Below are 13404 nucleotides of genomic sequence, written 5' to 3'. Positions count from 1 at the left end.
CTCTCATATTTCCACAGTATAAAGGTTAGTCTTTTCCAGTTGGTTCAGTTGCTATTCAAAGGAAATATTATTAATATATACTTAAGAAAATATGAACCAATTCATAGATGTGTGAGAATAAACAGCACAACAGGCAAATGATGGCCATTTGTCACGCAGCAGGGACAGGAAAGCACTAAAATAATAGGAAGGCAATTAAAGGTTGCTGAAATACAAGAATGACATGGTAGTGTAGAGCAGTGACTCTCAAACTTTACAGTGCATCAGAATTACAGGAAGGATTTGTTATAACACAGATTTCTGCCACACTTTCCTCCTCATCTCCCTTCTCCCCACTTGACTCCTTCCTGGCTCCCAGCAGTTCTGAGGCAGTAGGTCTGAGAGGGGGCCTGAAATTCTGCATTTCTAATGAGTTCCTTAGTGATGCTGATGCTGCTGACCAGGGACCTCACTTGAGGACCAGTTGTATATAATATTTAGTTTTAAAAGAATCATTGTGTTGTGATTGACATTGATTGACTGAATGTTGCATTGATCACCTTAAAAGGCCCCTTAACGTTTTCAAAAATATTTGTTTCTATATAAAAACATTTGTGGTAGTTTCATATACAACACATACAATATAATGTCTTTATTTTTATCAAGTCACTTAAATGTTTACTTTATACCTATTAAGGAGGCAATGTTTTACATCAGAAATGCATCAAGAAAACATAGATGTCTTCATCCATAATTCACTAATTGCTTTTAAAAAGGATTTGAAATTAGGGTTATATTTGAACATGAAAACAAAATTTAGCCTTCACCTATATTCATCTTAAATTTAGAAATAATGTTTCTGCATAACTCATATATCCTTGTTCATTATGTTTCTTGAATGTTTATCTGATTTTCCATTTATGGTATTAAAAACAGATTGCTGACCATAAACAATAAGAATATTCATATCCATTATCTTGTTCCCTTGGTTTTGGATCCTACTACTTAATGAGGCCACTCTTTTTTCCTTTTTTTAAACACTATTGTTCTTTACTTGACAAAGCTTAACACTATTTTACTTAATTCACAGTTTGGTAATATTTTATGAATATTTCACCAAAATCTTTTCAAGGAACTCATACACTCTGCAGCACAATGGAACAGTAGCATTATTAATTTTGTTTTCTGCAATTGGTTTTGACAGCTGTAACACGTATAAGAGATTCAGTTTTAGCATCGTGTGGCACGTGAAGGCAGAAATCTTTTTCTGCAATCTGAGTCAGCACTTTGTAAATTTCACATATACTGAGGATTGTGATTAAAAATATTTCTGAAGTGGACATGCTTTGCAAATGCATTCTTAATGAAAACGTGGGCCTCTTTCTCCCAGCACTCAAGCTAAGACTTTCTGCAGGTCTGCTGATAAGATTCACTGCTGTTCCGGTACATAAGATTTAATGAAACTGGATGCTCGCGCTGAGCTTTGTAAATAAAATGAGATTGACCCCCGGCCATTATCTCATTTATCTGATTTACATTGTAAAATCAAGATCTACACTATTGATTAAAACATAATTAGTTAATTATGAACAGGTAAATATAAAGTTATGTGGGGCTTGAGCACAGCAGGTTGTACTGCTGAAAATGTCCAAGGGCATGAGCAGGTGGAGATGGGTTTATTAAAGAACCAGGCAGACGTGTTTTAGGTATGGAAATGTCAAATCATTCTCATGCTGTGAAGAGGTACTTGACCTTACTGTGTCTTCTTATATGAATTCTTTATTTCATGTTTCATTTTTTTTCTCTCTTTTAATCTTGTAACCTGGTTGTGCAGATGTAGGTAACTGAAGTGATCCCATTATTTAAGTAATCATTAAATATGAACTTTAATTTTGATAATTATCCATGCATTTTTCTAATTAATATACTTCCATGTGTAAAGGATTCTTTTGTCTTTTTTACCACCCATTCATTCATTACTGGCTGTGATTTAAGTCTATAGTGGCATTAATGAAATTATGTTTAAGACTTCTATATTAGTCTTATATTTGTGAAATATGATATAAAGACATTTTCTAGTTATTTTGTTTAGAAAATGCTTATATAAGTAATTTGCACTAAGATTGTTGTAAAATATAAGGAATAAAATATGTCTTTATTGATATTAAATGTAATTCTAATATTGGTAGAATGAAGAATTTTGTGCATGTTTGCATTATGTTAAAAGTGATTTAGTTCATGGGCCACAGACCTGCATTTTCTCCATCTTTTAAAATGAGTAATTGAAATAATTGGCTACTATTCAATGAAAGAATCTATCACTAGTGGTTAGTAGGAGTTTAACCTATTAACATAATAGGAGGTTATGTAGGACTTTAAGCTGCCTGTGAAATTTTATTTAAGTAATGTTAATGTTAGTGTCTTTACATGGAAATGATGGAAAAGTAAGAAAATCCAATCCATGAATTTTATATTTAGGTGTTTTTTATTTTGTTTTGTTTTAATGAACAGACGTAAGAGTACATATGTTTAGAGTATTTTATTTTACTTTATATAGGCTTGGGAGGGATATAATAAAATGTTTCATTGACATAAAAAAGTTTATGGATCAACTTGATCATTAAAAAATATACATTCCTTTTCTAATCCCATGTTGGGGATAGCTTCTTCCTGAAATTTAGCTGATCATCTGGCTACAAATTATATGCATAAGACGTGCACTTTAAGTGTTTCTGTTAGTTTAAAAAGTAGTTAGTGTACTCTCCTGGTAAAATTATCAATTGAAAATTAGGGGAATTAAAGAAACCCTTTAGAACACTGGCTTTTAGCCTGTTTCTTAGACAAAGAAGGAAATACGTTGTTTCTTTTTTACCTGAATGTATATTCTCAGCAATCAGATAAACATGATTGATTGCCTGTTATATGTATCATAGGACATAAGAACATAAATCATTTTCTTCCTCTTCTTTGTCTAGGGTGCTATACATAACTATGCTAAGTAAGTATTTTAAAAACACATAGATATGTTTATTTGCTCACTACTTTTTATTAAATTAATGTGTAAAAGACCATATGGCTGCTTTATTATTCACATCTGTATCCATTATTAATCTGATGCCTAGGAAATTGTATTTAGTAAGAATCTAAACAGTCAGTTTTTCACTTATCTTATAAATGGGATTAATTTAATCTCATTTAAAACTGTAATTTTAGAGTGCCCTATAGTGTTAATGTGTACAGTAAAGAATATCTAAGCATCCAGTTTGCATTTTATTAAAAATTTCAGAGTGTTTCTTTACAGGTTAGTTTTATATTCTCTTTTAATATTTTAAGACATTTCCTTCCTGTTTAATATATGTGCTCTTGGTAAGTTATAATAGTCTGTTTTTGTGTTATTTAATAAAGTATATGGTGTTATATCACTATGCTTTTGTGGGTCAATGACTGCTTTTGCAAAAGACTTTAAAAACATTTTATTCACTGTTTATTTTGATAAATATATATATTTTACATGTGCTATCATTATATGTTTCCAAGTATATGTAAGAAGTTGAGGTAGAGACCAACATTAGTAAGTTAATCAATAACCACTTCAATTCTATTTCGGTGTTTGGTAGCAGAATGATTGTAGACCCATATGAGTTTCTGAATTTTGAGGTTTTAAAATGATATAAATTTGTAACATAGCCAAAATTTGCTAAATGTTACAAAGTGATGTATGTGTACATGAAATAAGTAATCCACTATTTTTACCATTTACATTGTTCTTTGATTTCTAGGATTCTTAATGATATCTCTTATATTTGTCTATGGTTTTTTAATTCTTACAAATTCTGCTCAAGTTCACTGTGTCATTCAGGATATTTTTGTTACCAGCACAAAAAGATTTCTTCAAATTAATCAATATTCTAGTGTAGAAACAATCAGATTTTTTTTTCACGTGGAAATAATTTTAGTTATTGCTGGAAAAAGCTTATATTTCTATATTTGTTTACTGACAGAGCTACCAATTTCAAGACTGAGTTGTTTCTTTTTGGTGTTCTCTCCTCGATTTTACCAGTTCCTAAATGAATTATCTATTATTTTTTGCTATTTCATCTTGGAATTGCAGTTTTTTATTTACTAGTGTGTGAACTATAACTTAACAGAACTCCCACCTCACTCCTAATTCTTTTTTTTTTTATTATTTGTATTTTTCCGAAGCTGGAAACGGGGAGAGACTGTTAGACAGACTCCCGCATGCGCCCGACTGGGATCCACCCGGCACGCCCACCAGGGGCGAAGCTCTGCCCACCAGGGGGCGATGCTCTGCCCCTCTGGGGCGTAGCTCTGATAAGCAAATTCTTCCTTTTCCCTGGAACCCATCACAAATACATTAGCATTCCACATATAGACTAAGTTATTCTAAGATGTATCACTGTTGAAGGAATCAGTAAGGATTAAGTCATTTCTAAATGGCATATACTTCAACATTATCGTCTAACAAATCTAGCATATAAAACCTTTCTTTTTCCCTTTGCATTTATTCTTGAGCTGAAAGATACAATTAATTTGTATTGATTGTAATTGATTTTACAATTAATTGAAATCATCTACAAATCAGAGTTATCAATATAACAACTTGTTCTTAGTTTATTAACTGGAAATTCATAGATATTCCAACAAGAATCATCTGCATACATGAAGGTAAAAAATAATGAATTAAGATTCACCTTTATACTTATCATAGTTTTTTTATTTGAATTATATACTAGAAATCTTAGTTTGCAAGTTATTATGACACAGAGTTATAAACTAAATATGCAGTAATTATGTTGTAATTTTATATGAACTAGGGAGATATTAATACCATAACTCTTCACCTATCAAGAGCCCAAATTATTGGCATTCTGAGCTATAAAAACATTGTCCAAAAACCTGAAGTTAAGCAAAAACACTATAGTTCCTGAAAATTGGGTCTATGTACTTACCTCAGTATAAATTCTCATTTTCATGTCTTTCTACTGTCAATCTGTCTTAATAAGTTTACATTTAAATTGATGTGGTTTCTGAATCCATAACAAATTACTGCTGGGGATATGCTGCTTAGACAAATACACTGACAATATCAGCAAGCAGTGCTGATACTCTTCAAGGAAGTGAGGACTCGGAAAACCTATAATGGTTGAATACAGGAATTTAGACAGAACAGCAAATTGATGGTACTCACGCCAAACACAAAAGGCTGGGACACTGTTAGACATATAGCAACTTCTGTTACTCATACTCATGACCCTGCGATGACAGTGACAGTGTAAATTATATTTATTATATTTTCTTGATGAAGTAAAGAATATGATTCTTTTCAAATTACCCTTTCAAAGATGATTCAGATACTAGTTTTCATCCTTGAAGGAATATGACTTCAGCTATCTTGAAGCCTCAACATTCTCATAAACTCAGAAATATTTATTATACTCTGAAGGTTCCTATAACTATCCATAGATTTAATTTAATTGAAATTTTAACTACTGAAAGGTAAATAAGTTGAATTAAGAAAGAATATAAAATTGTGTGAGCTTGCCATTTAGTCTATATTATATTTGATGTTATTAGCTATATATCATTTATGATTTAAATATTTTAACTGTTTTTAAATATAACTTAGTTTATAATACTGCCATAGTAAATAAAGTTATTTGATTTTAATTTTTCCATAACTAGAATTATAATAAACATTTTCCCCCAAGTCTGTATCTTGAATCTAAAAAAAGATTTTTGGAAAGATACATAAGTTTATTTGGTTCATAAGGAGAAAGTTGTATAGAAAGAAATGTATAAACTTATGACTTATAATTGTGTTTTAAGCTTCTTTATACCTGAATAACTCAGCTAAGCTACTACCTTTTCTGAAAACTTTCGATTCCTAAAATGGGTCTTTGGGAAATTGAATTTTGCAGCATGATATAAAATTTTAGTATAAATATATATTTACAGTCCCATTTATTGTGATGGGTTTTATAAAACCAACTGTTTTTGTGTGTTTATAAAAATAGCTGTTTCCCCTTTTTTTCTAATAAAGGTTATTGAATAGTAATAAGCATATATTCAAGTAATGTGGGTGGGCCCTATAATTTTTCTCCTTGGTTTCTTAGTTGTGGATTTCTCAGCTTTTAAATTGTAAATCAGTTACGAGAAACAATATATAAAGAGAACCTGATAGACTGGTTATGAAATAATATTTTTTTTTAACGTAAAGAAAGAGCACAAAGAAAAGAAGGAATGTAATTCTTTCTATAAGATGTATACATCTTTGTTATTTGTTGCTGAATTTTGGTCTTGTTATTCCAACTGATAAAATATTCTTTTTGTAAGACACTGAAATAATACACCTTTCTTCATTGTCAGCAGGATGAGATTGTCTGAAACGAAGAATAGGTATGATAGTTTTCTGAGATTTTGTACAACTTAGGTGGCAAAACCACTAGCAAAACATTTATTAATGAGTTTTAATTATTAGGAGGTCCTTTGAAAAACCAAATACACTGAGAAAAGTGACAGGTAAATTTTGAGAAAATTTATATTTGAGAAAACATCTAGTTCTAGAATGGTTTTTTATTTGCTATAGATTTTGAGAGCATGCTATAAACATTGCAGAGTTTATACTCTGCATTAACTTGGAGAACTAGTGATGAGATATAAATTGTATAGAATTGATTACAGACTAGAATTCTTTAGAATTCTAAAAACTTTTAGAACAATCACAATGTTGTGAATTGAATCCATAATTTTGAATTACATGTATTTCAAATTATTAAATATTTTTAAGCTATCTAATGGACAAATGATTAATTCTTAAAAGTTCAAAACTGAAATTGTTGTTAGCTTTAAACACATACGGCAGTACACATACACTCATTCATATACTCTTAACATTTCTATTATCAAAATGTTCTGAATGAAATTTTTTGGGGTTAAATTTGATGTTTATTTTGTTTTTATACTATTATTTCAGGTTTAGATTATTTTTGTCATAAACATTAATTAATAATCTTGTGAGCTAACAGTAGAATTAACAGTGATAAGGTTGAAATGTGCAATAGTTTGCTATTTGTCTTCAAAAAGATAGTTTTAAAATATTATTTAGATATCCTATAAATCTGTTTACCCTGCAGGTGTGATGAATGCAGACTATGCTACCATTTTGGCTGCTTGGATCCTCCTTTGAAAAAGTCTCCTAAGCAAACCGGTTATGGGTGGATATGTCAGGAGTGTGATTCGTCATCTTCTAAGGTAAGGGGGAAAACCCTATAAGAAAAAGTCTTGTTCCCCTTCAATCTGATAGCTTTTCTGTATCACACCATCAGCTTCCTGACTTTAAAGAGAATTGGAATATGAAGGATCAACATTTTATTCTAATGCACTTTTAAAAATACATTGTCGTGGTGATTTTATTGCCCTTAAGTTAAGGAAAATAAATAGCACTACTAAATTATATAAATTTGCTCTGTGAAATGGTTTAGCTGTTTTGTGTATTCTCTATGTTATAGTAGCATATTAAATAGTGCTGTGGTAGCCCCAAAAAAGTCACCCTTTGCTTATTTACCACACCTAGGGAATAGTGGGGAAATTTTGACTTGAGTGAGTCATAGCAATTTATTTTGACAAAAAAATGTATATAGGTATATAAAATATTAATATTTACAAATGTTAACTAAAAGGATAACCAATAAATTCCAATTTTATTTAGTAGATGACCCTTCATAATATAAAGTATATTGTGAGTGATTATAAGGTCTGTTTTTGAGAAAACTAGTTTTCATATTCTAAAATTTATTTCTGATATTTATTTTAGCTAAGTAGAAAAGATGAAATCTTAGGTCATTTAATAGTTTATCTCCAAATATAAACTACTGAAGTTATATCTTTTGAATATCATTATTGTAACCTTAAGTGCTGGTAATCTACCACTTTAAGTTTCAGATTAGGGTGTTTTATTAAAGTATGTGAGTAAATAGCTAGACTCCTGGTACTTGGATTCATTTGACAGAGATAGTGAATATATTTGAAATAAGACATTCTGGTCAACTGCGGGTTAAGCAAAATTTTCTTCCTTAAATAGACAATGGAAAGTACCTGTCTTCTGTAATATGGACTTCAAGCCATATTTTTAAAGTTAAAACTGAAGCTGAATTCCTATCTGATCATGGAATGAAAACTATTCTTTTTATCATTAGTTAAAATGATTTGCTCTAGTTTACCACAGAGGCCATCTGTACACATTTATTCATTTAAAAGTGCAGAAGAGCATTTGATTATAGAAAAAAAAAAACTACTTAAAGGCATTTAAAAAATAACACATTTGTTAAGTTTTACATATTTGTAATATTAAAATAGAAGAGTATACATTTTATTTAATAAGACCTTTTGCCCAAGATTTTAAACTATACAATATAAAGAATTATTTTTATTTATGTTTTAAGACACAGATTTAAGAGGGAGCACATTCATAATCAAAAGGTTTTATTGCATAATTTAAAAATACTTTCTGGAATTGTATTTAAATGGGAAAAAAATAGTAGCATACTATAGACTTTATATAGTTGTCTTATGAAACTCTGTAGTATAAAACAATTTTTTAAGTGTGTTTTTGTTGTTTGTTTATTTCCTGCTCCCTCAATAAGCAAATTAGGAAAGCAATTTTTGAAATGGGATTTACTGCCTTTTATAAATAGGCCTTTTTAAAGTAATGTTTTGAAGAGGCTCTAGACTACTATATGTAGCATTATATTAAACGCAGAGTGGCTTTGTGAAGTTATATAGTAATCATGTTAATGAATATTGAAAATGCAAGGGGACATATTTCAGACTTTGGGAGCATATCATACATTTTGTAAATGCAGTAACCATTGAGAAGGGTAAGGTGTTTTTGTTTCTTCTCTCTACCAGAGAATAGGTGTTTGGACTCTGAATGGAAATCCATTAGGAAGGTACATTGTTAGAAAACTTGCATTGTATTTCTATACTCTGACCAGTGATTGAATAACCAACTATAACCAGCTATAAACAACCAACATTTTGCAATTTCATCCAAATGTGGTTCTAATTTTTGGAATGTCATAACAGTGAAATGGATTTATATTTTATCATACCAATGTGAATATTCTATATTTCTACTTTTTTCCAATGAAAAAAAAGTTTAATATAACCGTTAAGCTGAAAGTTAAGAAAGTTTGATTCATTTTCTTGAATATCTGCGTTACATCAAGTCTGTTTTGCTCACTTTTGAAGACTTCCATTCCTGACCAGCAGGTAGTAAATTTCTGTTTACATTTTCTCTTAAAAGGTATTTGCTAGTATTGGGTCCCCAGAAGAAAGCACTGATAAAGTCATGCTTTATAAGTCAATGAATTGCTACAGAAGCTTTTAAATTAGGAAAGCAGTATATTATCACTGTAGAAAATTAGTGTCATCTTAGGGCCTAAAAGAAACCAGAATGAAAGTTAATATACTTTGCTCATCCTTCATTTTTCTCTCTCTGCTTTGTAGAATGTTATTTGTTAGATAATATTGGGTAGAATTACCATGTTCATATGTGTTGATGATATGAGAAGTTAAAGCAAAGTTACTGCCAGGAGAAAGGAAGTGAATCAGTTGCCAATAAATTCAGGTAGGGGAAAGTGAATGTGGAATTGTTATAGCCATAAAATACATATATATCTAACTTCCCTTCTCTGTGGTAGTCAGAATTGTTAGGTCGAAATGACTCCTCGAAAATCAGAAATCATTATTTTGCTTAGAATTTTAGATAATACAGGTAAGGGTATATAGTTTAATATATGTTTTAAAATGCATTATACTTAAACATTAATTAACTGTTAACATTGTCTCCAAATTTCACACAGTAGGGGAAATGCCAGAATATTGCCATGTATACTCTCAGTAGCATAATATATAACGTCTACTGGAAAGTTCTGTTCGTTTCTATCACAACAAGTTTTGACACATAAGCACGTTTATTTGGCGCATGTGTGCCTCTCTATTTTTATCACTTAATGTATACATACTGATGTAGCAAATTAACTAAAACAACGTTGATTCACGTTAGTCTTATGTGTGAAGCGATAGTGTACCCATGGCTACTGATAAAGTTCATTTACGCCACTGTATTGTATACGAATTTCAACAAGGAAGAAATGCTACAGAAGCATGTAGAAATTTATTGAAAGTGTTTAGTGAAGGTCCAGTTTCTGATAGGACATGTAGAAGATGGTTCGAAAAATTCGAAACGTGATTTTGACCTTTCTGATAAGCCACGTTCTGGGCGACCATCTTTGATCGATGACGATGTTGTTAAGACCATGTTGGAGCAAGATCCTTTTCTGACAACATCGGAGATCGCAGAAAGGCTTAATTCAGCTCAGCAAACCATTTCGGACCATATTTGGAGGATAGGATTGGTTGTGGAAATATATTATTTAATAAAGTTTATTGACGGTAAGAAAAATTTGTATTTTGTTTTATTCCAAAAATGGACAGAACTTTCCAGTAGACCTTATATTTATAAGGCTTTGCCTTTCAGGTAGCAGGCTTTTTGCTCTGGGCTTTAGGTCACTATGTCGCTAATAGGATTATTACTTTTATAAAAATCCCACAAGAGTCTAAAGATTCATCATATCTAAATATACAGTTTTAAGTTTTAGCACATGAAAGAGAAAATACAACTACGTGTAGTTTTAATTATATTCATTTAGTAACAACTTACCTAAAAGTAGATAGGTTTTAAAAAAAAATTTAGATAGAATTGACTATAATATTGTATTAGTTTCAGGTGTACAACATAATGACAGTATTTGTACATAGAGTGAATTTTTATACTACCCACACCCATGAGGTATGGCATGACAAGACATTCTCTGCCTTATCAACACTTCATAAACCTACGGAGTCACTTTAGTTTTCCTGAAAAATGAACCACTTCATAGATGCAGGTCTATATCTTTAACATATATGTACACATGGAGACACAAATCTGCACACACACATGGAAACTCACATGCACAAAACATACTTTCTTACATAGGCTATCTATGCTTCGAAGACATTGGACAGCAGCAGCAGCTATTCACACAGTGAACTAGGTTTATTCCAGTAGAGCTTGTACATTGCTACCTATCAGCATGAATTACTATTTCTTTTCTTGCTCTTTACCATGTTATGAAATACTATTGGTAGTGAATGCTATACTCCTGGAAAAGCACTGCATTTTATTCTTCCTCCTCCACCTCGCCCATCTCTTACTTGTTCTTTCATCTCCCCCTCCATCAATGCACCCAAGCCAAATACCTGGAACCATCTCCAGGCTTTCCCCATCCTTGGCCCGTCAGAATATCCCTGCCTAAGTCCTGCAAAAGTTTTCTTCCTTCAATGTTTCTCCAGTCTGCTCTTTGCTCCTTTTCTCCATTTCTCCTGTCTTGACTCAGTTTATCACTTTTCCTCATTCCATCAGGTCCTCGTATTTTCGAAGCTATGTAAATAGGTCTACCAGACTCATCTCCCCTTTTATCCATTCCCGTTACTGGAGGCCTCCAAAATGAAGTGTCTGTGCCCCAGGAGGTAGACAAGATGGCTAATTAAATCAATGCAATTCTGTGTCGTATCCCATTTTAATTTCTATGTCTGAGTCTGTTTTATAATGTAAATAATACATTAATACCATATAACAGGTATATAACTTCATACACTTGTACTTATGTTAAGATGCATTTTAAATACTTTTCATATTGGGATATATCAATAAAAGTATTTGAAGACCACACCTATACTGATACAAGTAATCTTACAGAAAGTGTATTTATCACACCTCTGCTTTACATCTGTTAGTGTTTTTTTTATTCTTCTACATAGCCAAAATATAACTGCCTCAAATCAGGAAATTAATGTTACATTTGTACCACCTAATTCTCACACCCCATTCAAGTTTGCCATTTGTCCAGTAATGTCCTTTATAGCAGAATGATCTACTGCAGAATCACTTGCTGCATTTAGTTTTCATGTTTCTTTCGTCTCCAATCTTTGCCATTTTTTGACTTCTATTATCTTGCCACTTTTGAAGATAAGGCAGTTACTTTGTAAAATGTTTTCCACTCTGAATATTTCTGATCTTTTCTTGTGCTTAGGTTCATTTTATGCACCTTTGATAAGAATAACACAGATGTGCTGAGTATACTTTCTATCAGGTGACACATGATTTTGATTTGAACCACACAGATAGTGATGTTAACTCTACTCACTTGTGTGAGGAGTTATCTGCAAGTCTTCTCCATTCTCTTCCCCTTTTATTTAATAAGTAATTTGTGGGGGAAGAACCTTAAAGCTATGTAAATATCCTATTCATTAAATTTTCACTTTCTGTGTTTTTTTCCCCTTGGTTATTCTGGTTATTATCATTACTTATTTTGGTGTTAGAATTGTCCCAAATTTGGTTTAATGGAAGCCACTTTAAACTAGCTTCTGTCACTTTGACTTGGCATCTGTGTCCTTTGGACATAATCAGCAATCTTTGAGTATTTTCTTATTAAAAGTGTTCCAGGCTCAACTTGTACCTTCCATTCCGCACCTCCTGGCACCAGCTCTTTTCCCAAGGAGTGTTTAGAAACCAAGATGTGGGTACTAGACATGCTCATTGTTGCTGGGATGTTGCTCCTGCTAGGTCTTCTCAATAGATAAAGCCAACAACTACATGCATATACACAAATACCTTGTTTTATTGCATTTCACAAATCCTATGGTTTTTATAAATTGAAGACTTGTGGCAACCCTATTTTGAGCAAATCTATTGGCCATATATTTTTCCGATTTCATTTGCTCATTTTATATCTCAGTGTCACTTTTTGGCAAGGTATATGTATACATTGTATTCTTAGACATAATGCTATAGAACATTTTATAAACGACAGGCAGTCCCCGGGGTTCAAACAAGGTACGTGGTATTGGTTTGAAAATGTTTACGTATTTATGCACAGAAAGATAAAAATAAATGTTAAGACAAACATCTGTGCAAGTTTTATTTAATAGATAAATATACCTGTTTCAACTTACATACGAATTCAACTTAAGAACAAGCCCACAGAACCTCTTTAATTCACAGCCCTGGGACTGCCTGTACAGTTTAGTGTGAACATATGTTTATATGGACTGGGAAACCAAAAAAATTGTGTGACTCACTTTATGTGGTATTCTCTTTATGGTGGTGCAATATTATCTTCAACGTATGCCTGGATGTATCTTGATACATAATATATTTACACCTAAATTTCTATGTCTTTATAGGTATTGTAAACTATTTGTTTTCTCCTTATCCACAGCTGTAACTTCATGACAAGAAAACTGGCTCCCATTATCATTAATATATATTTTTACATTATTAATCCCCTGATATAAAAC

The 13404-nt window shown here is 31.6% G+C and overlaps 1 protein-coding gene across 2 annotated transcripts in view; it reads left to right on the top strand.

Annotated features, from left to right (window-relative positions):
- PHF14 (PHD finger protein 14) overlaps window positions 1-13404 on the top strand; it is a 186010-nt gene that overhangs the window by 115331 nt on the left and 57275 nt on the right. For both annotated transcript variants that reach the window (XM_066354053.1, XM_066354052.1), the window contains exon 17: window positions 7134-7251. In XM_066354053.1, the coding sequence (XP_066210150.1) occupies window positions 7134-7251 (118 nt within the window). The remainder of the gene's footprint in view (window positions 1-7133; window positions 7252-13404) is intronic.

Source organism: Saccopteryx leptura, chromosome 12 (assembly GCF_036850995.1).
Source record: "Saccopteryx leptura isolate mSacLep1 chromosome 12, mSacLep1_pri_phased_curated, whole genome shotgun sequence".
In the NCBI taxonomy this organism is placed as follows: Eukaryota; Metazoa; Chordata; class Mammalia; order Chiroptera; family Emballonuridae; genus Saccopteryx; species Saccopteryx leptura.
Note: the sequence above shows the minus strand (reverse complement) of the source record. Positions and strands in the feature narration are given on the sequence as shown.